General features: G+C 37.2%; 1 protein-coding gene across 2 annotated transcripts in view; it reads right to left on the reverse strand.

The window, feature by feature from the left end:
- CENPF (centromere protein F) overlaps window positions 1-22245 on the reverse strand; it is a 58715-nt gene that overhangs the window by 34586 nt on the left and 1884 nt on the right. For both annotated transcript variants that reach the window (XM_068541435.1, XM_068541434.1), the window contains exons 2-9: window positions 21192-21390; window positions 20008-20204; window positions 14470-14591; window positions 13959-14050; window positions 11652-11943; window positions 10320-10522; window positions 2205-2330; window positions 1129-1257 (exon numbers count right to left, since the gene is read on the reverse strand). In XM_068541435.1, the coding sequence (XP_068397536.1) occupies window positions 1129-1257; window positions 2205-2330; window positions 10320-10522; window positions 11652-11943; window positions 13959-14050; window positions 14470-14591; window positions 20008-20204; window positions 21192-21353 (1323 nt within the window). In that variant the 5' untranslated portion in view covers window positions 21354-21390. The remainder of the gene's footprint in view (window positions 1-1128; window positions 1258-2204; window positions 2331-10319; window positions 10523-11651; window positions 11944-13958; window positions 14051-14469; window positions 14592-20007; window positions 20205-21191; window positions 21391-22245) is intronic.

Below are 22245 nucleotides of genomic sequence, written 5' to 3' on the forward strand. Positions count from 1 at the left end.
ACACTGTGAGGAGGAAGGGTGGAAGCAGGGACACCAGTTAGGATGATGGTACAGAAACCCAGGTGAGAGATGATGTGTCTTAGACCACACATAGAGCTGGAGATGGTGAACGCAGTCAGATCCAGTATAAAACATAAAGACAGAGAAGTCAGGCTTATTCTTAGCAGGGAGGTATGTGGTACATGAAGGGTTTCTGGGGTGGCCAACAAGATTCTATCCTCTGACATATATAATGGTCACAAGAGAGGCATGCCTTATAATAATTTATTGTTGTACATTTGTTCTATATAGATTTTGTGTTCTAACACACAGAAAAGTTTATACTATTCATATAATACACACATATACACATGCATGCAAATATACATATGCACAGAAATACCCAAATACACATGCACACACATGTGTATATGTGTGTGTGTGAATAAATAAAAGTAGAGCCAGCAGAGTTTTAATGGATTACTTTGAGGTGTTGAGAGGAAAAGAGGAGTTGAAGATGACATTGAGGTTTAAGCCTGAGCGATGTGAAGAACGGAATTGCTATTTACCGGGACAAGGAAGACTAAGCAAAGAACAAGTCTGAAAAAAGCTGGAGTTCCATTAATAACATGTTTTAAGTGTGGGATGCCTATTACATGTGTGAGTGGAAATATCAGATGCACACCCACAAGTCTGAAGTTCAGACCAGACATCCAGGCTGGAGATGTAAACACGGGTGTCATCAGCACATGGATGACACAGAAAGCCATAAAAGCAGATGAGGTCATTTGTGCAGTGAGTGTTAAATAAGTAAATTATAATCTTCAGTGCTTTGACTATTTGGAAGCATAAATACTTGGGATAGCTCCCACCTGGTGGCATGACCAAGAACCGCTGGAACATCAGAGACGCCCACAGACCTTCAGATCTGAGATCCTCACTCACTGTCCTCCTCCTCTAAACAAGAAAACCCAGACCCAGAAAGGTTCAGTTTGCTCTGCACTTTGATAAGTAAGGAAAGTGAGGATAGAGCTTTTTTTTTTCTTTCTTTAAAGGTATCATGTGTCCGCTGTGGTATAGAAATGACATGTATTAAAAACGGGGTGGTGGGGAGGTTACGGAGGGGGGAGAAATCAGTTAGCACCCTACTTTATCCAGTTCAGCCTGGAGGATGTTGTGCACGTTCTTGGCTTGCTGTAGCTCCTGGGTGAGCTTGGCTTTCATCTGAGTGAACTCTTGGTCCAGGGTTTGGAAGGAACGCTGTTGACGGGAGAGCTCCTAAAAAGCAAAAGACAAATGCATCAAACTGATGCCGGTTAACGAGGGAGATCCTAGGGCGAGACTCATTCTTCCTCCAGGCAATGCTCTTCTGTAAGAGCAGAAGATGATGGGAGCCGGTCTGCGACTACCTGATGATTGATACAGGCAGCCTTAGCACAGGTCCCGGGCATCAGATCCGGGTCTCTGAGCGGAAGAGGAAGGAGTCCGCCAGGAGAACACATGAACACTGGCCTGTTCCCGCCTCATCCCCAACTTAAATGAATCACCTCTGTTCTGAAGTATCCAGGGGCAAAAGAGTAGAGCCGAGCTGTAGCCGGTCACAGCTCGGCTGAGAAATCAACACACTCAAAAATGGAGTTTAAAATGTCAAATAGCTTATGCCACCGACCATTGAAAATGACAGGAAGGAGATGCCACCAATTAACTTGGATAATCACACAGGGACACCAGGTTAACATTTCCAGTCACTCTCATTGAAAGACTATAGACCCATTTCAAGGCTAACTCACCTCAAACTGATACCAAGCCTTATGCAAGGGCATCTTCAGCCCTAATTGTCTGCCAACCTCTTTCCCCTCCCCATCAATTACCTTCCTAATGTATTTGCCAACTCACAGCCTTTAAAAACACCTGGTGAATGTAATACAATTTCCTTTACAACACAGAGTGTTTGAAATAAGAAATACAATCCTTTTCTACTTGGCATCAAATTTCAAACAAATCAGAAAATGTGGATAAAAAAGAACATTCTCAGTCCCTTCTCCAGTCAAAAACTAAAAGATGGAAAAGTGTGAAGGAAAATATAGTGCCTTTTCCGCACAAAGCATTTCCCCTCTAGTGGAACATCCCAAATAATGACAGACACTCCTCTTTTCAAATGATCAAACGAGGAAATGCTGACAAGAGCCTTCTGGACAAACTCCTCATGAATCCATTTACCTTACCTCTTGGAACTCTTTTTCTTTTTCCTTGATTTTCTGTTCCAGAGAACATCTGGCACTTTCTGCATTTTGACGCTGACAACTCAAATCTTCAGTCAATTTTTTCAGTTTTTGTTCCAAAGCAATACACTAACAACAGATTAAGACATTCAATACAAAACAAAATTATTCTTGGAAAGAAGCAAACATTTTGAATTTTAGAAAACATTAGTCCCATGATCTGGTTCAAGTTTAACATAGTGTTTTGATATTTTTATTTCATAAAAAGTTGGGTTTAAAACAATTAGTCAAATACCAAAACCACTACAATTATTTTAGCACACATAAAATTTATATTTGGGAAATATTAGCAAGGATGTAAAGCATTAGACCATTTAAATAAATACTTCATAACTTGTGCCATGAAGAAAGAAATCAGCATGTCTGAATAATGATTCACCGAATGTTTTGTTGCACGGGAATGAGAGGTTAAAATGCAGTGATGTTGACCTGCGTAATTTAGAGGCTATAAAATAACCAGAGGGTACCCATTATCCTCATATGATAGTGTTTTTCAAGCACAACAGATTCTGTGGGAAACTTAAATATTAATATGCATCTTTCCACAATGCTCCCACTATGCCATTTTAAATGTCTGGAGGTTCACAGCACTCCAAAGAATATCACAATGGGTTTTAACCAAGCTGCCAGAGGCAACACGAAGAACATGCATTTGCCTTTTTACATAGCCAGTTATCTTTTTTTTTAATTGAAGTGTAGTTGATTTACAATGTTGTGTTAGTTTCAGGTGTACAGCAAAGTGATTCGGTTACACACACATACATATATGTTCTTCTTCAGATTCTTTTCCATTACAGGTTATTACAAGATATTGAATATAGTTCCCTGTGCCTTACAGTAGGTCCTTACTGTTTACCTATTTTATATATAGTAGTGTATATCTGTTAATCCCAAATTCCCAATTTATCCCTCCTCCCACTCTCCCCTTTAGTAACCATAAATTTGTTTTCTATGTCTGTGAGTCTGTTTCTGTTTTGTAAGCAGGTTCATTTGTATCATTTTTTAGATTCCACATATAAGTGATATCAGGTGATATTTGTCTTTCACTGTCTGACCTACTTCGCTTAGTATGATAAGCTCTAGGTCCATCTATGTGGCTGCAAATGGCATTATTTCATTCTTTCTTATGCATAGCCAGTTATCTCTAAAATAATTTTTAAAACATGAACTACATCAAAATTTAGGATGCTCTTCTAAAATTAAATCTTCAAGTGTTAAAACCCATTCCTCTGATGCTTCCCTGTGGCGTTCAAATCCTTGAACTGCCCTACAAAGCAACTCTAACTTCCCAGGAAAGAATAAGAACAACTCACATTAGTGGGGGAGAATTCCTGTTCCAAAAGAAATGTGCTCCAATTTAGCAAATCTCTACACTAATGTATTTCTCTGAGACTCATTATAGTCCCATTTAGAACTATTAGAACTATTAGAAATTTAACAGACAATTCAGAGGAAAAGAAAACGTTATATAAGACTTTCCTGGAAGACCAGACACCAACTATTAACTAACCAAAGATGAAAAGACCAGACACCAACTATTAACTAACCAAAGATGAAAAGCTGGTCTGATTTTGCAAATATCCTAACTTTAAAATACTGAATTCAAAAAGTAAAATATTGAGCAGTAGTTCAAATTAGTCCACTGCTTTGAACATTAAGACACCTTTGTCATTAACCTTATTGTTCTCGAATTTTTAAATCCCTAAGGAAAAGTATGAAAGAAATTATTTCTAATAATAATAAATATGAACTCAACAAATATGTCTAGCACCATGCTAGGCACTGGGGATATAGCAGTAAAAAACTCAGACAAAAATCATTGCCTAAATGATGGTCTAAAATTTTGACAGGGACTTCCCCAGTGGCACAGTGGTTAAGACTCTGCGCTCCCAATGCAGGGCGCCCAGGTTCAATCTCTGGTCAGGGAACTAGATCTCACATGCATGCCGCAACTAAGAGTTCACATGCCACAACTAAGGAGCCTGCGTGCCGCAACTAAGGAGCTGGTAAGCCACAACTAAGGAGCCCCTGAGCCGCAACTAAGGAGCCCACCTGCCACAACTAAGACCCATCGCAACCAAATAAATAAATAAATATAAAAAAGTAAAATAAAATAAAATTCTGACAATTTTCAGGGGAAAAAAAAAAAAAAATGCATGGCAGAGTAGATGAATGAACCCTTGGCACCCTCTGCTGGCACTCCCTCAAACTGCAACATGTTCCACTACAGGATCTCAGAATCAATCAATTCTTTCTTATTAGAAACAGTAGCTTAAAAAAGAGCCTTTAGGAGTAATTTATATTTTATTTTGATTATTTTTTATGCTGATATTTATGATGCACAATCCATGTGCAAGTACCTGGCCACTAGGTGTCATGAATGCTCCATAATACTCTAAAAAAGGGTCCAGAGCTCAAGTCCTTTAAAAATATACAGCATATGACCCTGGAGACTCAGTGCTCTGGGTCACTGAGTTTTTAGCTGTAAAATACAGGTGCTGAAGTCCAGCTTTGCTGCCAGCCCCAGCACTCTGTTTCTACATGAGTTCAAACCTTGCATCCCACATGGTTTGTAAATACTTGGAAAAGAAGCATACGAGAAACAGCATATGTTCACTAAAGCACATGGTATTGATTTTGGCTAAATTAGCTCCATTTTATTTAATAGGTAGTTCTAATGGTACATCAGGGAATAGCATAAACAAAGCATAATCTGATTTCAGCAACATATTGGACAAGGTCGTATTATCTTTAGAGACAAGATGGAGAAAGGTGGACTGAATTTTCAGTTAGGTGGGTTTGTAGTTTACAGGAAAAAAATGGAATACAAAAAGCATTGAACGAATGAGTCTTAAGAACCTGGAGGGAAGTCTCCAATAGAAAGAAAGCCAGAGCTATGTTCTCCGCACTGTCCTAGTCAAAAATTCTAATTCATGATCTGGTAAGAAGAGACTTCATCAAATATGCTAGTCAGTACAAGGATTTGGTGACCTTGTCACACCAAAACCAACAAGACAAAATGTAAAAGGATAAGTATAATTTTCCTATATGAGAAGGTGTGACTTGGCAGAAATGCAACTGAAAATGAGCTTAATTGACAAGGAACTTAATTGATATAATAATAACAACTATTATTATAAGTTCACCATGTGCCAGGCACTATATGCTAAAACCTTTATAAAAGTTATCACAGGGACTTCCCTGGTGGTCCAGTGGTAAAGAATCTGCCTTCCAATGCAGGGGACGTGGGTTCAATCTCTGGTCGGGGAACTAAGATCCCACATGCCGTGGGGCAACTAAGCCCATGTGCCACAACTATTGAGCTTGTGTACCTCAAAGAGAGAGCCCACGTGCCACAAACTACAGAGCCCACGCGCCACAACTAGAGAGAGAAAACCCACACACCACAACTAGAGAGAAGCCTGTGCACCACAACGAGAAAGAAACCCGAGCAGACCACACACCGTTAACGAAAAGATCCCACATGCCTCAACAAAGACCCCGTGTGCTGCAACTAACACCCGATACAGCCAGAAAAAACAAGGAAAATAAATAAATATTTTTTAAAAATTATCACAAACTTTACAGCAATCCTATGACAAAGGCATTATTATTAACACCATTTTATTGATTAGGACACTGAAGTTCAGAAGTTAATTAAATAGCTCCAAAGCAACACAATTGGGATGTAGTAGAGCCAGGGTTTGAATCCAAGTCTTTCTAACTTAGAAAACCAAATTACAAACCCAGACTGCACAAAGAGAATAAATATATGGATCAAGGGAGGTCGTGTTCGTTCATACATCTAACCCATATTTATCAAGAATTTCTCCGTGCAAAGCACTGCACTAGAAGAATTCTAAAAATGAACCTGGACTACCACTTCCAGGTAGATGGAAGAGATGAACATTTCCCTATACCTCCCACCAAGAATAATCCAAAACCTTGCACATTACATTAAAACAAACATAAAAAAGCTCTGAAAAAAGAGAAGAAAGAAGATGAACAAGAGACTTTGGGGCCCAAGGAAAAACAAGACAGTGCTGAAAGAAAAAAACTGTTAACCTTTAGAATCCTATACCCTGCAGAAATATCTTCCAAGAGTGAAGAGGAAATCAAAACATTCCCAGACAAAAGAAAATTTAGAGGATTTGTAACTACACTAAAAGAATGGTTAAAGGATGTTCTCTAAACAGAAAGGAAATAATGAAAGAAGGAAATTTGGAAGGAATCATGAAGGAAGGAACAATAAGTTAATGAACAATAAACATATATACAATAGGCTTTCCATCTCTTCTTCAGTTTTCTAAATTATGTTTGACAAGTGAAGGAAAAATTATAACACTGTCTGATGTGGTTCTAAATGTATGTAGAGAAAACACTGAAGAAAATTATACTATAAATGTGGGAGGGTATAAGGACAAAAAGAGAAGTAAATTTTCGATAATTTATTAGCGTTGATAGAATGACAACACCAATAAACTGTGATAAATTGTATGTATATATACATTATCTAGAACAATCATTATAAAAGCTCTACCAAGAAATACACTCAGAAACACTGTCGATAATTCAAAGTGGAATTCTAAAAAATGTTCAAGTAAACTACAGGAAGGCAGGAAAAATGAAACAGAGAAATGAAAAATGAAACAAATAAAAAACAAAAAATAAGATGGAAGACTTAAGCCATGACATATCAATAATTACATTGAATATCGGTGATCTAAATACACTAATTAAAAGACACATAGTGTTTCTAAAAGGGAATAGTGTTTTAAAAGAGTGGATTAAAAAATACGACCCAACTATACGCTGTCCACACAAAACTCACATTAGGCCTATTTTGTAAATTATAGTTAGGTCATACTTTTTAATTTAATAGCATAGATATGCTGAAAGTAAAAAGACAGAAAGAAATACATCATGAAACATAAACCAAAGGAAAGCTAGAGTGGCTATATTACTACCAGATAAAGTAGACTTCAGAATAAAAAAAATTACCAGAGACACTGAGGGATATTGCATAATGATAAGGGTCAATCCACCAAGAAGACATGGCAATCCTAAATGTGTATGGACCAAACTACAGAACTGCAAAGTAAGTGAAGCAAAAACTGATAGAACTGAAAGGAGAAATAGACAAATCAACAATTATGGGAGACTTCAATATCCCTCTCTCAACAACTGCTAGAGCAACTAGACAAGAAATCAGGAAAGATACAGAGGAATTCAACAAAGAACATTAACCAACAGAAGCTAATGACACTTTTAGAACATTCCATCCAACAACAGAATATACATTTTTTACCAAGTGCCTGTGAAACATGTACCAAGATAGACCATATACTAAGCCATAAAACAAACCCCCACAAATTTAAAAGACCTGAAATCATAAAGTATATTCTCTGAACACAGTGGAATCAAACTGGAAATCAATAACAAAAAGAGAAAAGTCTCCAAACCCTTGGAAACTAAACAAGGGATTTCTGAATAATCCATGAGCCAAAGAGGAAGTTTCAAGAAAAAAAAAATTTTTTTTAGTACATTAAAGAATAAAAATTAAAATACAATATATCAGGGACTTCCCTGGTGGTGCAGTGGTTAAGAATCCTCCTGCCAATGCAGGAAACACGGGTTCAAGCCCTGGTCTGGGAAGATCCCACATGCCACAGAGCAACTAAGCCCATGCACCACAACTACTGAGCTTGTGCTCTAGAACCCACAAGCCACAACTACTGAGCCCGCATGCCACAACTACTGAAGCCCATGCACCTAGAGCCTGTGCTCCGCAACAAGAGAAGCCACCACAATGAGGAGCCCATGCACCACAACGAAGAGTAGCCCCCGCTCCCCGCAACTAGAGAAAGCCCGTGCACAGCAATGAAGACCCAACACAGCCAAAAATAAATAAATACATTTTTAAAAAAATTATTTAAAAAAATACAATATATCAAAATTTGCAGAGCACAGTTAAAGCAGTACTGAGAGGGAAGTTTGTAGCATTAAATGTCTGCATTAGAAAAGAAGAAGTCTCAAGTCAGTAGGCTAAGCTCCCCACCTCAACAACCTAGAAAAAGAAGAGCAAAATAAACCCAAAGCAAGCAGAAGGAAATAACAGAGAGGAAAAAAAAAAAAAAATCAATGAAATTGAAAACAGGAAATAGAGAAAAATCAATGAATTAAAGAGCTGACTCTTTGGTAAGATCAATAAAAGAGCAACAAAACTGACAAATTCCTAGCAATACTGACAAAGAGAAAAATAGAGAAGACACAAATATCAGAAATGAACAGGGAATAAACCTGACCTACAGACATCAAAAGAATAAGGAAATACTATGAACTCCACATACACAAATTTGACAATTTAGATCAAATTTCCTCTAAAATCACAAACTAACCCAACTCATCCAATGTGAAATAAATAATTTTAATAGCTGTGTAACTATTTTAAAAATTGAATTTATAATTTTAAATCTCCCAAAAAAGAAATCTCCAGGCCCAGATAGTTTCACAGAGAATTCTACCGAATGTATAAAGATGAAATAACACCAATTCTGCACAATCTCTTCCGAGAAGAGAAGGGAATCCTTCCCAATGCATTTTATGAAGCTAGTATTACCTCTGATACAAATACCAGACAAAGACAGTACAAAAAGAGAAAACAGCTGACCAACATCCCTCACAAATATAGACATGAGAATCCTTAACAAATTATTAGCAAATAAAATTCAGAAATATATAAAATGAATTATACACTGTGACCAAGTATGGTCTATTCCAAGGATGAAAGACATTCAAATATCTGAGAAGCAATCATTGTAACCCATCCTATTAACAAGCTATTATTTTATACAACTACATGAATCTATAATTATCTTAAAATAAAAAAGATTAATTTGGAAAAAAAAAGAAAGAAAGAGCCTGTTCCCAGGAAGCAAATAGAAGATACAGGTCTACCTACTACAGTGGTTTTTACCTAGAGATTTTGTTAAAGGTAAATTCCATCGGCCCACTTCAGACGTGAGTCTAAGAAGATTAATTCTGCAAGGTTCTCAGTGATTCTGACAATTAGCCAAGTGTGGGAACTACAAGAGCTAGAACATAAATAACGACAATAAAAGGGTCATAATGGGGATGGAAGCCAGGAGAAAAGACCTCACCGCACTAAGAGATGAGAGAAGGAGCTCACGGGATGCAGAGCATGTCAAGAGTATTCCAAGAGGCGGGTATGCCAGGCAGAAAGGCAAATGTGAGCAGAACACTGACCCAGACAAAGATTAGGTTCAAGAAACACCAAATAACTGCAGTTGGTCCTAGAAGATAATTCGTTTTGCTCTACACTTTTCTCCATATAGCACACTATCTACGTGACTGGTACATCTACGTTATGTGCCCCGTTATGATGAAGTTCCACAAGGGCCGTTCTTTTTGTCTATTTACTCACTGCTGCATCCCCAGGTCTAGAACAGTGGCTGACATACAGTAGGCGGTCAATAAATATTTGTCAAATGAGTCAGTGAATGAATGAATAATAGAAAAAAGAGAAGAAAAGACTAGAGAGGCAGGTTGGGGGCAAAGCAACAACAACAACAACAAAAACAACCCCCAAATAACAGGCTACGAAGCTTGGCCTTAATTAGAGCCTTAGATTAAATGGTAGGAGTGTATATACACTGGATCTCAGGAGTAGGTCTATTCAATTCTATCGTATGTCCTAAACCTCTTTTAAAGCTCCATGACTTTAAGTGCCTCTTTTATATAGTAGGCACCTGCCAGGCGCTGTACATACAATAATCTTTAATCTTCACCACCCTCTGAGATATAAAAGAGATCAGTGACTTGCCCAGGTCCCTTGGCTGGGAAAATGTGCAGTCCAGATTTGACCCCAGATCTACCCAACTCTAAAAGAACTTACTGTTCAACTGCATCAATACTGCCTAGTATATAATAATGTCCATTACTAATATTTATTTCACAAGTCTAAGTGCAGAGTACTCTTTCCAAAGAATTATATGAAAAAAATGGAGATTTATCAATAACTCATGAAAAGTCGAGTACCTTGGTTGATGCCTGGTCATACTGTGCAGTTGTTCTCACCAGTTCATCCCTGCTTTTGTTCAAAACTTTCTCTTTTTCGTTTAATTCCGCTTTTGCTTTCTCCACTTGGAGTTGGAGTTCTTGAAGTTTATTCACTTGGCCTTTCATTTCTTTTTCATGTCCTTGCAGACGTAGTTCCAACTCACTCACCTTGCTCCTTAGCTCTTAAATAACAAACAAAACCCACACTTCAATTAATATATATTTTTCACGAGGACATTTACAAACTAAACGCAGAATGTACCAACGTTACTCTGCTCTGAAATCTTTGGTGAGTCAAACATAAATCAATTCACATTAAACAAAGAAGCTACTTTAATTGGATTTAATTTCAATGTTTAGTCTTTATTGTTATTTGTATTCAAAAACCCTACAGAAAGCAGGAGAAACAAATTTTCTTAAGTTTTCACGGAGAAACTTGGGGGGGGAATATTTTTCTAAAATCGTGAATTGTATCTTATCGAGACTGCAAAAAGTGTACCACATATAACACCCTGCACTAAAATTACCACTTGGTTTTATACACCCACAAACTAATATTTTTTTTTGTGCCCATATCAATGCAAATGAGTGCTAAGCAGTGAAAAATTCACCCTCCCATATTCTCTAGTAGCTTGTCCTCCAGTAAACAGCAAGACAGTGTGAACCTCCAGTATTGCCAAAATTAACAACAATGTTTTCTTTCATTTTTTTTCCCCACATATACACAATATTGGTTCCAATGGCACTGGCCATGTGACAGGTCTCACCAGTGCACACAGATGGTGATTTTCAATCTATCATAGCACTGGAAATTATCATAGTCTGCAGACTAGATTCCAAAACACCACCTGGCACCCTTGGCTGTCAGCAGCAGCGTGGTGCAGCAGCCAAGGTTACAGGTTTCTCCCATACACACAACCTGGCAGCACACAGCAAAGCTGTCCTACAGACACATGCCACACCTCTGGCCAAAACTGGCTTGTTTCATGGGCCACAAAAGGAGCCAGGGGAGAGCCGTGGGTAGTGTCAGCTGTAACTCACCTACTTGCCCCACTCTGGAAAGTCAAAGCCACTCACCCTACTTTTCAAGTCTTCATGGCACCAGCTTTATAGTACAAATAAAGGTACCTTTCCAAATGGTGATATCTTTTCTCATTATCCCAAAGACAGTATTTCACATCACCAGGCTGAGATGTTGATCACTGATGGGTCTAACAAAACACATTAGCACTTTCTAGGGCTAAAAATGTCTAGAAATTTCTAGACTTCTGAAATTATCTCAGGAAAATTTAATTTAGCTCAAGAAGTTACCTTGATTCTGGGCTTTTAGTTGATCCAAAAGATGAGAATTGCTAGAATTATCACAGAAACTGCTATTAGCATCTCTATTGCCTATTTGCAAAGTTGATCTACTCGGAGTCACTTCTTGTTCCCCAGAAAAATTAGATGCAGAGAAATCTCTCCTAACTGGAGTTTTTAGAGCATTGGATGAAAGACGACTTGGGGTCTTTTCTTGTTGCCATGAGAACACAGATGATGAAGCCTGATGTCGGGCAATGTCCCGGTGATTCATGGTGCTTTGGGGAATAGCCTGGCTCGCTTTCTGTGAAAACAGAAACTCTTTAGAGCCCTTTAGAAGTCAAAATATTTAAGACTATGTACTAGACTCACAGACATAAAAAAGCAAACTTATGGTTACCAAAGGGGAAAGCAGTGGGGGTGGGAGGGCGGGTAAATGAGGAGTTTGGGCTTAGCAGATACAAACTACTACATATAATATAGATAAACAACAAGGTCTTACACACAGGGGACTATATTCAATGTCTTGTAATAAATTATAATGGAAAAGAATATGAAAAAGTATATATGTATATATAATATATATATAACTGAATCACCTTGCTGTATACATCTGAAACTAATACAACATTGGAAATCAGCGATACTACAATTAAAAAAAAAAGACTATGTACTTATTTTCAAATAGAACATAAAGCCATGCCAAGAAGGTAACACTTCCACTGTGTACCAAGAAAGAACATTCATCAAGTCAAGGGAACCACTGAGTCCCAATAACCAGTGAGGAAATGTTCTAACGGTCAGACTTAGCACTGAAGGGTGAAACCAGTACCATCTGAGGCCCGATCTATTTTAAATGGGCTCAGTTTTGGTATTTATTCTGCATCCCTCATATACTTCATAAAAACACATGTGAGTACTCACTGCCATTTTGAATTCTGAAATTTGATTTTCCTTTGCCCATCCTTGGTCACCTCCCCCTGTAGCTTTGCACACAGAGACTCAAAATTCAATACTAACCTAAAGAATTCTTTCAAGAATCTCACGTTCCACCATAACACTCTCCCCCCAGAAATGTCATATGAGGTATTTTGTATTATATAATACACATTTGTGGATTTTCTGCTGTTTTGAATTCTTTTTGTTCTTCTCTCTGCCTGCATTCTGACAACTCTCAAGGTGTGGCTATAGAAGCTGAGTTAAATTTTTTATAGCAAGGGCTTTTCTTGCCACAGGGAAAGGTTTAATGCTTCTGGAGACCCATAGTCCTCCACAAAATAACTCTGGGAACAGAGGTCCGGGCCAGAATTGATACCAATGGCTGAACTGGGTAACAAAGCACATATTTCCAAGTCAGACCAGAGAATTATTGTTTAATTTTATTCATCTTGTAAGCAACACCTTTGCTACATATCAAAACCCTGGTGATCTCAAAACAAGGGTTAAAGGCGTAAAAAGAATTAAAATTGTTAAAGCTCTAATAGGTACTTTCTTGATCCTCAGTATTTAAGGCATCTATGTCTAAATTCAGCCTTAAACTGTTTGCTAAGTTGTGCCATCTCACCAAGTTCATATGTTTAGTGGAATTGTGCCATTAAGTGCCAAACTGGAATTTTTTAAAAAATAAATAACATCATGTGTGCAGAAATGGGAAAGGTATATTCTATAGACACCAGGTATTTTCAGGGTCAGTCCTGAAACTAAAAGCTGGGGTTTCCAAAATGTGCATTTTGTTTATTTTATTGATGTTAAACAAATCTTTTCACCCACCTCTTTCTGCTTTTTTTACCCCTATCAAAATGTAATTTAAAACACTTGTTAGCAACTTATTTAAAAGAACTGGGGAGATTACGTTCATAACATTCTCACCTGAAATAAACAGTTCATTAATAATGACCCCCAAACCTCACGTCCCTGGTAGCAATCACCACATTCCATCAGAAGGCCTGAACAGGAAGCAATCGCCTCCAGGTTCCAAAGCTAGTGAGTGTCAGTTATGACTCTGGTCTCACCCTCTTCAAATTTGTTCTTTATCATTAGATCTTAACAGAGAAATAATTACATTACCACAGTTTCCATGGAATTCGGTGAACATTTAATATTTAGGGATAAAGTCATCTCCCCAATCTATTTTATTCCACTCTTACCTATTTTTAAATTTAAAAATACCATAACCAATGAGCCAGGAACTTTATTTTCTCAGTGTAAGAAAAATGTGTCAGCCCTATGTAAAGCAAATTTTTCTCTATCCTTGTTGCATCCTATATCAAAGTACTTCTTCAACTGCATACTCTATTAAAAGGCCCATAATTAATTTACCTTTGCCTGCAAGGCTTTCACCTCTGCCTCTAATCTTTTTCGTTCTTCAACTTCTTTATTATATTTTTCTTTTAGATCTTCATATTTGGAACCTAAACACAGACATTGAGATACAGTTTTACTTCGATCACTGATTTTGCAAAGAATCATTATGATAGATCGTCTAGAAATGAGTATCTTAGTACGTCAGATAGAAAGAACATTTTGGTTAAGGCAACGAATACTGATCAAATTACTCAAATATCAAAATACATGGAAACATAGGCGTTTTAAATATTCCAAAACTGAATTATGTTTTAAAATACCATAGAAGGATAAAGTGAAAAGTTTAAAGGCTTACTGATGGCTCAACATAGTTCAACAGATACACAAATGTATATGTAACTAATGGCTGCTTTTTTTTTTTAATGCTAAAATTAGAAGTTGAATTCAAAGTTGAATGAATTCATTTCTTTGGCAGAATTAAAATCTCAATAAAAGAGTTATTTATACAAAGGGAAAAAATCCTTACCGCTATAATACTGGCTTGGTGTGAGTGGAGTTGCAAAAATTTTTTGTGGTGTAATGCATGGACTCATAGAGACATCTGCAGACTGTGCAGCTTGTTGGCTTCTTTCAAGTTCAGATTTACACCTGTGAGAAAAGGACCCGAGAGGATGGCAAATCAGAGCAACAGCTGTAGAATACCAACACCATATATTCTCAGAAAGCGATAAACTTACAAAAAAAACCAACCCTCTAAGAATTCTTACCACTTCATTTATCCAACAGATGTTTAATAAGAACTAATTTATGAGACAGTCCTTTGTCTTCAAAGGAACTCAGTCTAGTTAGGAAAACAGAAATATAAACCAGTAATTACAATGTGATAAGACAATAATGAAGATCTGTAATAACCACCATAGTAGCAAAGAAGAGTTGGGAGGGTTAGGACACATTCCAATCAAATTTTGTATTCTAGGCCAAAGAAAGACACAGTGCTACAAAAAACCCAGAGTTTCAGAAACACAGGAGGAAATTGGAGCATGGGCTCAAATCATAAAACCGGATGGCATTACTTATAATATTGCCATTATAAAAACAGAGATTTGATAACATATCATGTCTTTTGTGATATTTTTAAAACACATATTAAAAATCAAGTTAACGTAATGCATCTAGAAAAGACACTGGCAGGAAACAGATCCAAAGAACTGGAGAAAGTGAGCTATATACAGTCATCCTTGGGATCTGTGGGTTGTTGGTCCCAGGACACCTGCAGATAACAAAATCCAGGGATGCTCAAGTCCCTGATATAAAACAGCAGTCGTACACTCAGCCCTCCATATCTGTGGGTGCAGAACCTGTGGATACGAGGGCCGACTGTATTGTATATGTGTACAGAGTATCCCTACCATTTCCGTTGTAACACCCTTCAGAAACAAACCTAAGAGAGGACTCAATTCTTGCAAGTCTCCGATGTCTCTGGTTTAACTTAACACAAGAAATAAAATGAACACCCTAGTAGAATGGCTAATGATGTGCACCATTCTCTTTGCCAAGGACACATTACTCAAAGCAGGGAGTGAAGAAAGTAGTGAAGAAAGTGCCTCAGTGCCCTAGCTCCGCCTGCTCCAAATTCAATCCGGGAAGGAAGAAGTAATGTATGAGCTGAAAATGGCTACTCAGCAAATCAAACTGTCACATTCGAATTTACAACAGGTAAGAGCCCTCCAACAGAAATGTTCTATTAGCATGAAAAAAGTAACAAGAAATAAATGAATTTAATCTTAATATTTAACTCAATATTTTCCATATTGTAATTTCAACTTATAATCATTGCAAAAATCATTAGTAAGACATTTTACATGTTTTTGTACTAAATCTTCAGAATTTGGACTGCGTTGTGTCCTTCCAGCACACCTCAATTGACACTAGCCACATTTTAAGTGTTCAACAGCCGCAAGTAACTAGTGGCTACCATATTGGACACTGCAGGTCTATAGACTTCCAAAGGTGTAAAAAGGTTGGTAACTCCAGAGATGACTTTTGAAGAACTTTGCAAAACTGATGTTTCTTTGCCCTCTCAACTTCACATCTTTTCAGTAAAAAAAAAAAATTTATTAATTTTAAATATTAAATGAAAGTATACCCTATTATTTTTATAAACCTTTGTATCTCCTGTCTCCTAGGGAGAGAAAAAACACAAACGACCACCACCAAAACAAAAAAAAAAGCACTAAATTAAGCTGTTTTCTCCTAGGTTTAATTTAACTATATGAGATTGCTAATATTCACCAGTTTTTATTTGTTTGTTTGTTTTTGTTTGTTCATTTTTGTTTTGTTTTAAAAAATAATTTGTTGAGGTGAAATTCACGTAACATAAAATTAACCAGATTAAGTGAACAATGCAGTGGCATTAATTACACTCACAGTGTTGTACAACCACCATCTCTGTCTACTTACAAGCCATTTCTATCATTCCACAGTAAAGCTCTTTAACCATTAAGGAATTTCTCCCCAGTGCCATCTTCCCCCAGTCCCTGACAACAACCAGTCTGTGTTCTGTGCCTATTATTCACCAGTTTTTGACCAACATTTCAAATGTTCAACCTAACTCATTCAAGATGTACCTGAAATCGGTGGCCATTGGTGGAAAAAATAAGTTCCTGCCCTGTACCTGAAGGTTACCAGTGAAAATTTTTAAAACTATACTCAGGGCTTCCCTGGCGGCGCGTGGTTAAGAATCCTCCTGCCAATGCAGGGGACACGGGTTCGAGCCCCGGCCCGGGAAGATCACACACGCTGCGAAGCAACTAAACACGTGTGCCACAACGACTGAGCCTGCGCTCTAGAGCCTGCGAGCCACAACTACTAAGCCCATGTGCCACAACTACTGAAGCCTGCACGCCTAGAGCTCATGCTCTGCAAAAAGATAAGCCACGACAATGAGAAGCCCGTGCACCGCAACAAAGACCCAACACTGCCCCAAAAATTAAATAAATTAATTAATTAAAACTATACTCAATAGTTATTGTAATCTATAGGTCTTATACCCTTAACAATTTTTATACTATAGAAGAGTTTACTCAATAGTTTTTACAGTCTAAAGTTTATACAGTTTGTAAACTTTTATAAACATCTATATCTATCAACATCATAGATAATAAAAATATTTTTAAACTAAATGTGCTATGAGGGTATCCTAATCCCATGATGATGATGATAATAACTAACAACTGATAATAATGATAATATTAATGCCAACATTTAACCGTTGCTACATGTCAGGTACAACCGTGAACACTTTATATCTGCAGGCATTGCTACCAAATGGCACTTTTCAATGAAATAGGGAAATGTATACAAAAGCATCTTTTCCTCAAATGTTAAAAATACTAACATTTCTGTCTAAATTAAATTAAATTTTTAAAACCAATTAATAACCAATTAATAAATTATTAAAACCAATTTTTCTAACATTGGCAGCCAAAATGTTCTTTTCAAAGAAATAATTATTCTAGCATACTGAAGTGAGCTTCCTACTTCCCGAGCACCTGCTTTCCAAAACAAATGCCTCTCTTTCATTCATTCATTCAACAAATATCTGAGGACCTGCAATTGCCAGGTGCTAGGATACAGTGATGAACAACACAGACCAGGATAGAGTTTAGGAAAACAAAGAACTCAACAAGACAGAAATTTATTTATCATTCTAACATTGCAAATTATAGATAGCCACCTTCCCACATGGATAGGAAACAGAATTAGAAAAAGATTTCTGTGCACTTAAATTATCAGCTTCACCAAAAGACAAGCATATAGTTGTCCCTGGTACCTGCAGAAGATTGGTTCTAGGACCCCCTTGAATACTAAACTGTGCAAATGCTCAACTCTCATATAAAATCACATAGGTAGTATTTACATATAACCTATGCACATACTCCTGTATACTTTAAATCATCTCTAGGTTACATATAATACCTAATACAATGTATATGCTATGTAAATAGTTGCCTGCACACAGCAAACTTAAGTTTTGCTTTTGGAACTCTCTGGAATTTTTTTTCAAATATTTTTGACCCTTGGTTGGTTGAATCTGTGGATGCAGAACTCATGGATATGGAGAGCAAACTGTAATTTTTAAACGTTTTAACTTTCAAAAGTATGTTTCCTTTGTAGGTAGAATTAAGATTATTGCAGCTATGCCAGGAAAAAAAATTCCTGGCATCAAAATATTTATTAATTACAAATGGAAAAATAGTAACTTTATAATGCAGAAACCCAGATAAACACCCTAACAAGCCATCGGTTTAAAAGTCAAATTAAATCATGTACACTCTGATATGATGCATGTCACTACTATACACGTCACTATAAAGGTGTGTCACTACTTCCGTGGTATTCTTACCAAAAATTCATAACCTCAGTCTGACCCAGTGATTCTCCATCCAGGATGAATTTGCCCTCCCAAAGGACATTTGGCAATGCCTGGCAACATTTTTGACTGTCAAAATTTGGAGATGGTGTAGGTGCTACTGGCTTCTAGTGGGTAGAGGCCAGGAATTCTAAGTACCCTACAATGCACAGGGCAGCCTTCCACAACAAAGAATAATCCAGTCCAAAATGTCAATTCTGCCATTGTTGAAAAACAGCAGACGAACCCAAATTGAGGACTATTCTACAATAAAGGAGACTAGTGCTCTTTAAAAATGTCAAGGTCACAAAAGACAAGAAACCATCAGAGCTTAGAAAAAAAAGTAACTAAGACCCGGCGCAGCCAAATAAATAAATAAATATTTAAAAAAAAAAAAAAAAGTAAGAAAACATCAAGTAAATGCAATGTGGAATCCTGGATCAGATCCTGGAACAGAAAAAGGCCATTACTGGAAAAATGAGTGAAATTCCAATAAAGTCTGTAGTTTAGTTAATAGTATTGAATCAATGTTTATTTCTGATTTGGTCATTGTACTCTGGTTATGTAAGATGTTAACAATTGTTTCTGGAAGTCTAAAGTTATTTCAAAATAAAATTTTTTCTTAAAATTTCTGGGTGTATATTCATGGAATTAACAATAGGGCAATTTGCTAAAGTCTTTTTTGCTTTTCGTGTTTATCACTCCTTGTTATTTTGACAAAATTCCACTACTAGAACAAGAAGATTCCATTTATAAGCTAGCAGTGCTCAAGTCCCATTAAATTTATTTTGATTAATGCCTCTAGTTGTTTGGGGGATATTTTTTTTAATGGAAAAGTAGTAATAGACACTTTTTTTATTGCCTAAATATGGAATTGATATTGGTGAAATGATTATGTAATGCTTAAGATGGAAGATGGGTCTCTCGGATGGGGATCTCAGTAGGAAAGTCTTCTAGACTTCACTTCCTTCCTCTCCAGCTGAGATTCCATGGCACCCGACTTCAATCACTCTCTTCCAATATCCTCAATTATTCCACTGTCTTCTATCCCATCACCCTTGCCCAAAAACCCTAAATCGATCCTCCTGTATACCTTCTCAGCATTTATATGCTAAAGAAAGGAAAAAAAAAAACCAAAACTCATTAAACGGTATAGATTGGTCCCACTATAAATTCCTGGCCTCCAATCTCAACTGAGCCCTCAGCACTCCTCAGTCCTTTTGAAGTTCCCTAGTTCTCTCATTCTCTACAACAGCTTTTCCACGCAGAGAAAACAGAAGCCATCAATATAAGCCATGCTTTAACTTCCCTCCATCTTTTCAGTAACCACTGTTGATAGTTTTGGTATTATTTATTATTGCATACCCTAGTAACAAACACAGTGCCTGGCACATGAAGCAGCTTAATAAACATATACTGAATAAGTAAATGAATAAGCTAGCAACCATTTAATGAATTTATATAGTACTGAGCCATGCAACAATAGGACTGAAGCATATAAGAAAAGAATTAATCTTCCTCAAATCATTGTTCATTCCACTGGAAAGAAAAAATTGCAATGCGTAATAATTACACCATAAAAGGAAAAGATAGCTGCATCTGATGAATATATACAAAGACATCTATAATAAATACCATTCCCCAAAAAGTTACCTTTTAAGTTCCTGTTCCAGTTTTTCTATTTGCTTTTTGCTTGAGTTCAGTTGTCCTTCTTGGAAATTCACTTGTGACTCCTTGACTTGAAGTTCATGAGAAATCTTCTGCTTAGTCTTCTCCAGATTTTCACATATTTCCATCAAGCTTTGGTTCTCCCTTTTCAGGTTTGCACCCTCAGTTTTTTCATTCTCAACCTAATGCGGATTATTCAAAAGGAACTAGGTCTCTTACTCATGAATTTACCAAATATTATCTGTTAATCTAACACTGATGACTAATTTTCTGAGATATGGTTGTAAAAATCCAGAAGTCAGTGCTTGATGTACACCGAAATTTTAGATGATCTCACTTTGAAGCCTATTGATAGAAAAGTTTTGCAAAGTCATGTATTACAGTCTTTGGTTAGGGCTACACAAAATCCTGGAAAGAGAGGCTTTAATATGCTTTCAAGAATTAAAAAATCAAAAATAAATCTTATAAACCCTCTCTTAGCTATTCATTTTCAAGTTCAGCTGCTAAAACCAGTTACTGTAAGAAACTGAAAAATTCTCCCACTAGCAAAAACATTTTAGGAGCTGTAATTGTATTACTATGGGTTGGTTAATGCAAAGGTATGAAGGAAGTACTATTTAAGTTTCCATTTATTAGTCCTGGAGAGAGGTGGGAATACCAAGGTGAAAAGCTCACTCTCAGAAAGCGATATCTATTTGGACTGCAAAGTGCTCTAATACTGATCCCAGATTCGGAGCCAGAGACTTTCGGCCATGTTGGTGCAGAATGCAAAAGCAATGCCCAATTCTTGGTCCTAAACAGAAGTGAAAATGGAACTCAGCAGCCCTACACAATAGCAGGTAAGCAGAAATGAAAACAAAGAATGGAGAAAATGAGATAATTAAAATAAAAATGACTCAATAGGGGAGGGCACTTCCCCTGCGGTCCAGCGTTAAGACTCAGCGCTTGAGCTTCCACTGCAGGGGGCGGGGTCCCATCCCTGGTCGATGAACTAAGATCCCACATGCCACGCGGTGTGGCCAAAAAAAAAAAGACTCAATAAAGGAGAGGAGGGGGGATTACCACCTGAAGATAGCAAAATCATTTTTCTCTAAATTGAAAAGACCAGGACAGAACCATTCATCCAAATAATGAGAGAACAGTTTCAAATACCAGCATTTCAGTGATACCTTCTGTTTTTGCTTCTGCAACGCAGCCTCCAGGGTTTCAAGTTGAAACTGCCTTTGCTGCCTTTCTTTCTTCAGTTTGTCGAGCTGTCCTTCAAGCTCTTGAATTTTCTGAAGAGCTCTTGTAGGCAGGCCTTCCTTCCATTCTTCCAAAGCCCAGCTCATTTTTCTCTCGTTTATTATTCAAACATTTATAAATAAACTGAAAAGAATAAACAGACTGTTGGTCTTACTAGAGTAAAAAGAAACTTACAGTCTCAGAGACTAACTAATCTACATAACCACCTCTAAGAATCAAGTTTCAAAACTTCATGTTTCAAAAGATAACAAAGTATAACATCCATCTTCTCCACCCTCTGCAAGGTGACTACCAATAACTGACTGTGAAGTGTCAATAGTACACAATATGCTTGTTTGGCTTCCCCTTGCTTTCTGGTTTTCTTATGTCTCATTTTTGACTTCTTATATGGCTACCTGCTTTCTACCACTCAGTTTGTTTTCATTATACAAGACATGAATGTTTTGCTATAAGGTTTCTGGTGAAATAGGTCTTACAGGACAAATAAAATGCATGATAAGTTACTTTGCAAATGCTCTTCTTTCCTCTCTCATGTCATTAATTCCCACTCATACTCTGTCCCTCTTCCTCCAGGAAGCCTTCCCTGAGGACAACCATCATAATCTGGTCATATCTCCCCATCAGAGTCTCTCATGGCACAGGTACCTCCTTTTCCTCCCAAGTGGTTATCATTTGTTGAGTCAATGCATGCATGAACAAAGGATGAATGCCATACTAGCACTAGAGTCACTGCAAAATGCAGTAAAGTCATTCTCCAGACAGACCCTGACCAGGAATCAGGTATATAGCCTTAGTGATTCAAATCCCTGCTCAGCAACCTGCAAGATGCGTGACCTTGGGCATGTTACTTAACACCTCTGTGCCTTGGTTTCCTCATTTGTAAAATGGGAATAATAATGGTGGTGGTTCCCTAAAGCTTTAGAACAGTATCTCCTGATAAGCTTTCCATACATATTAGCTATTATATTAGTCACTGAA

Source organism: Eschrichtius robustus, chromosome 3, assembly GCF_028021215.1.
Source record: "Eschrichtius robustus isolate mEscRob2 chromosome 3, mEscRob2.pri, whole genome shotgun sequence".
Classification (NCBI taxonomy): domain Eukaryota; kingdom Metazoa; phylum Chordata; class Mammalia; order Artiodactyla; family Eschrichtiidae; genus Eschrichtius; species Eschrichtius robustus.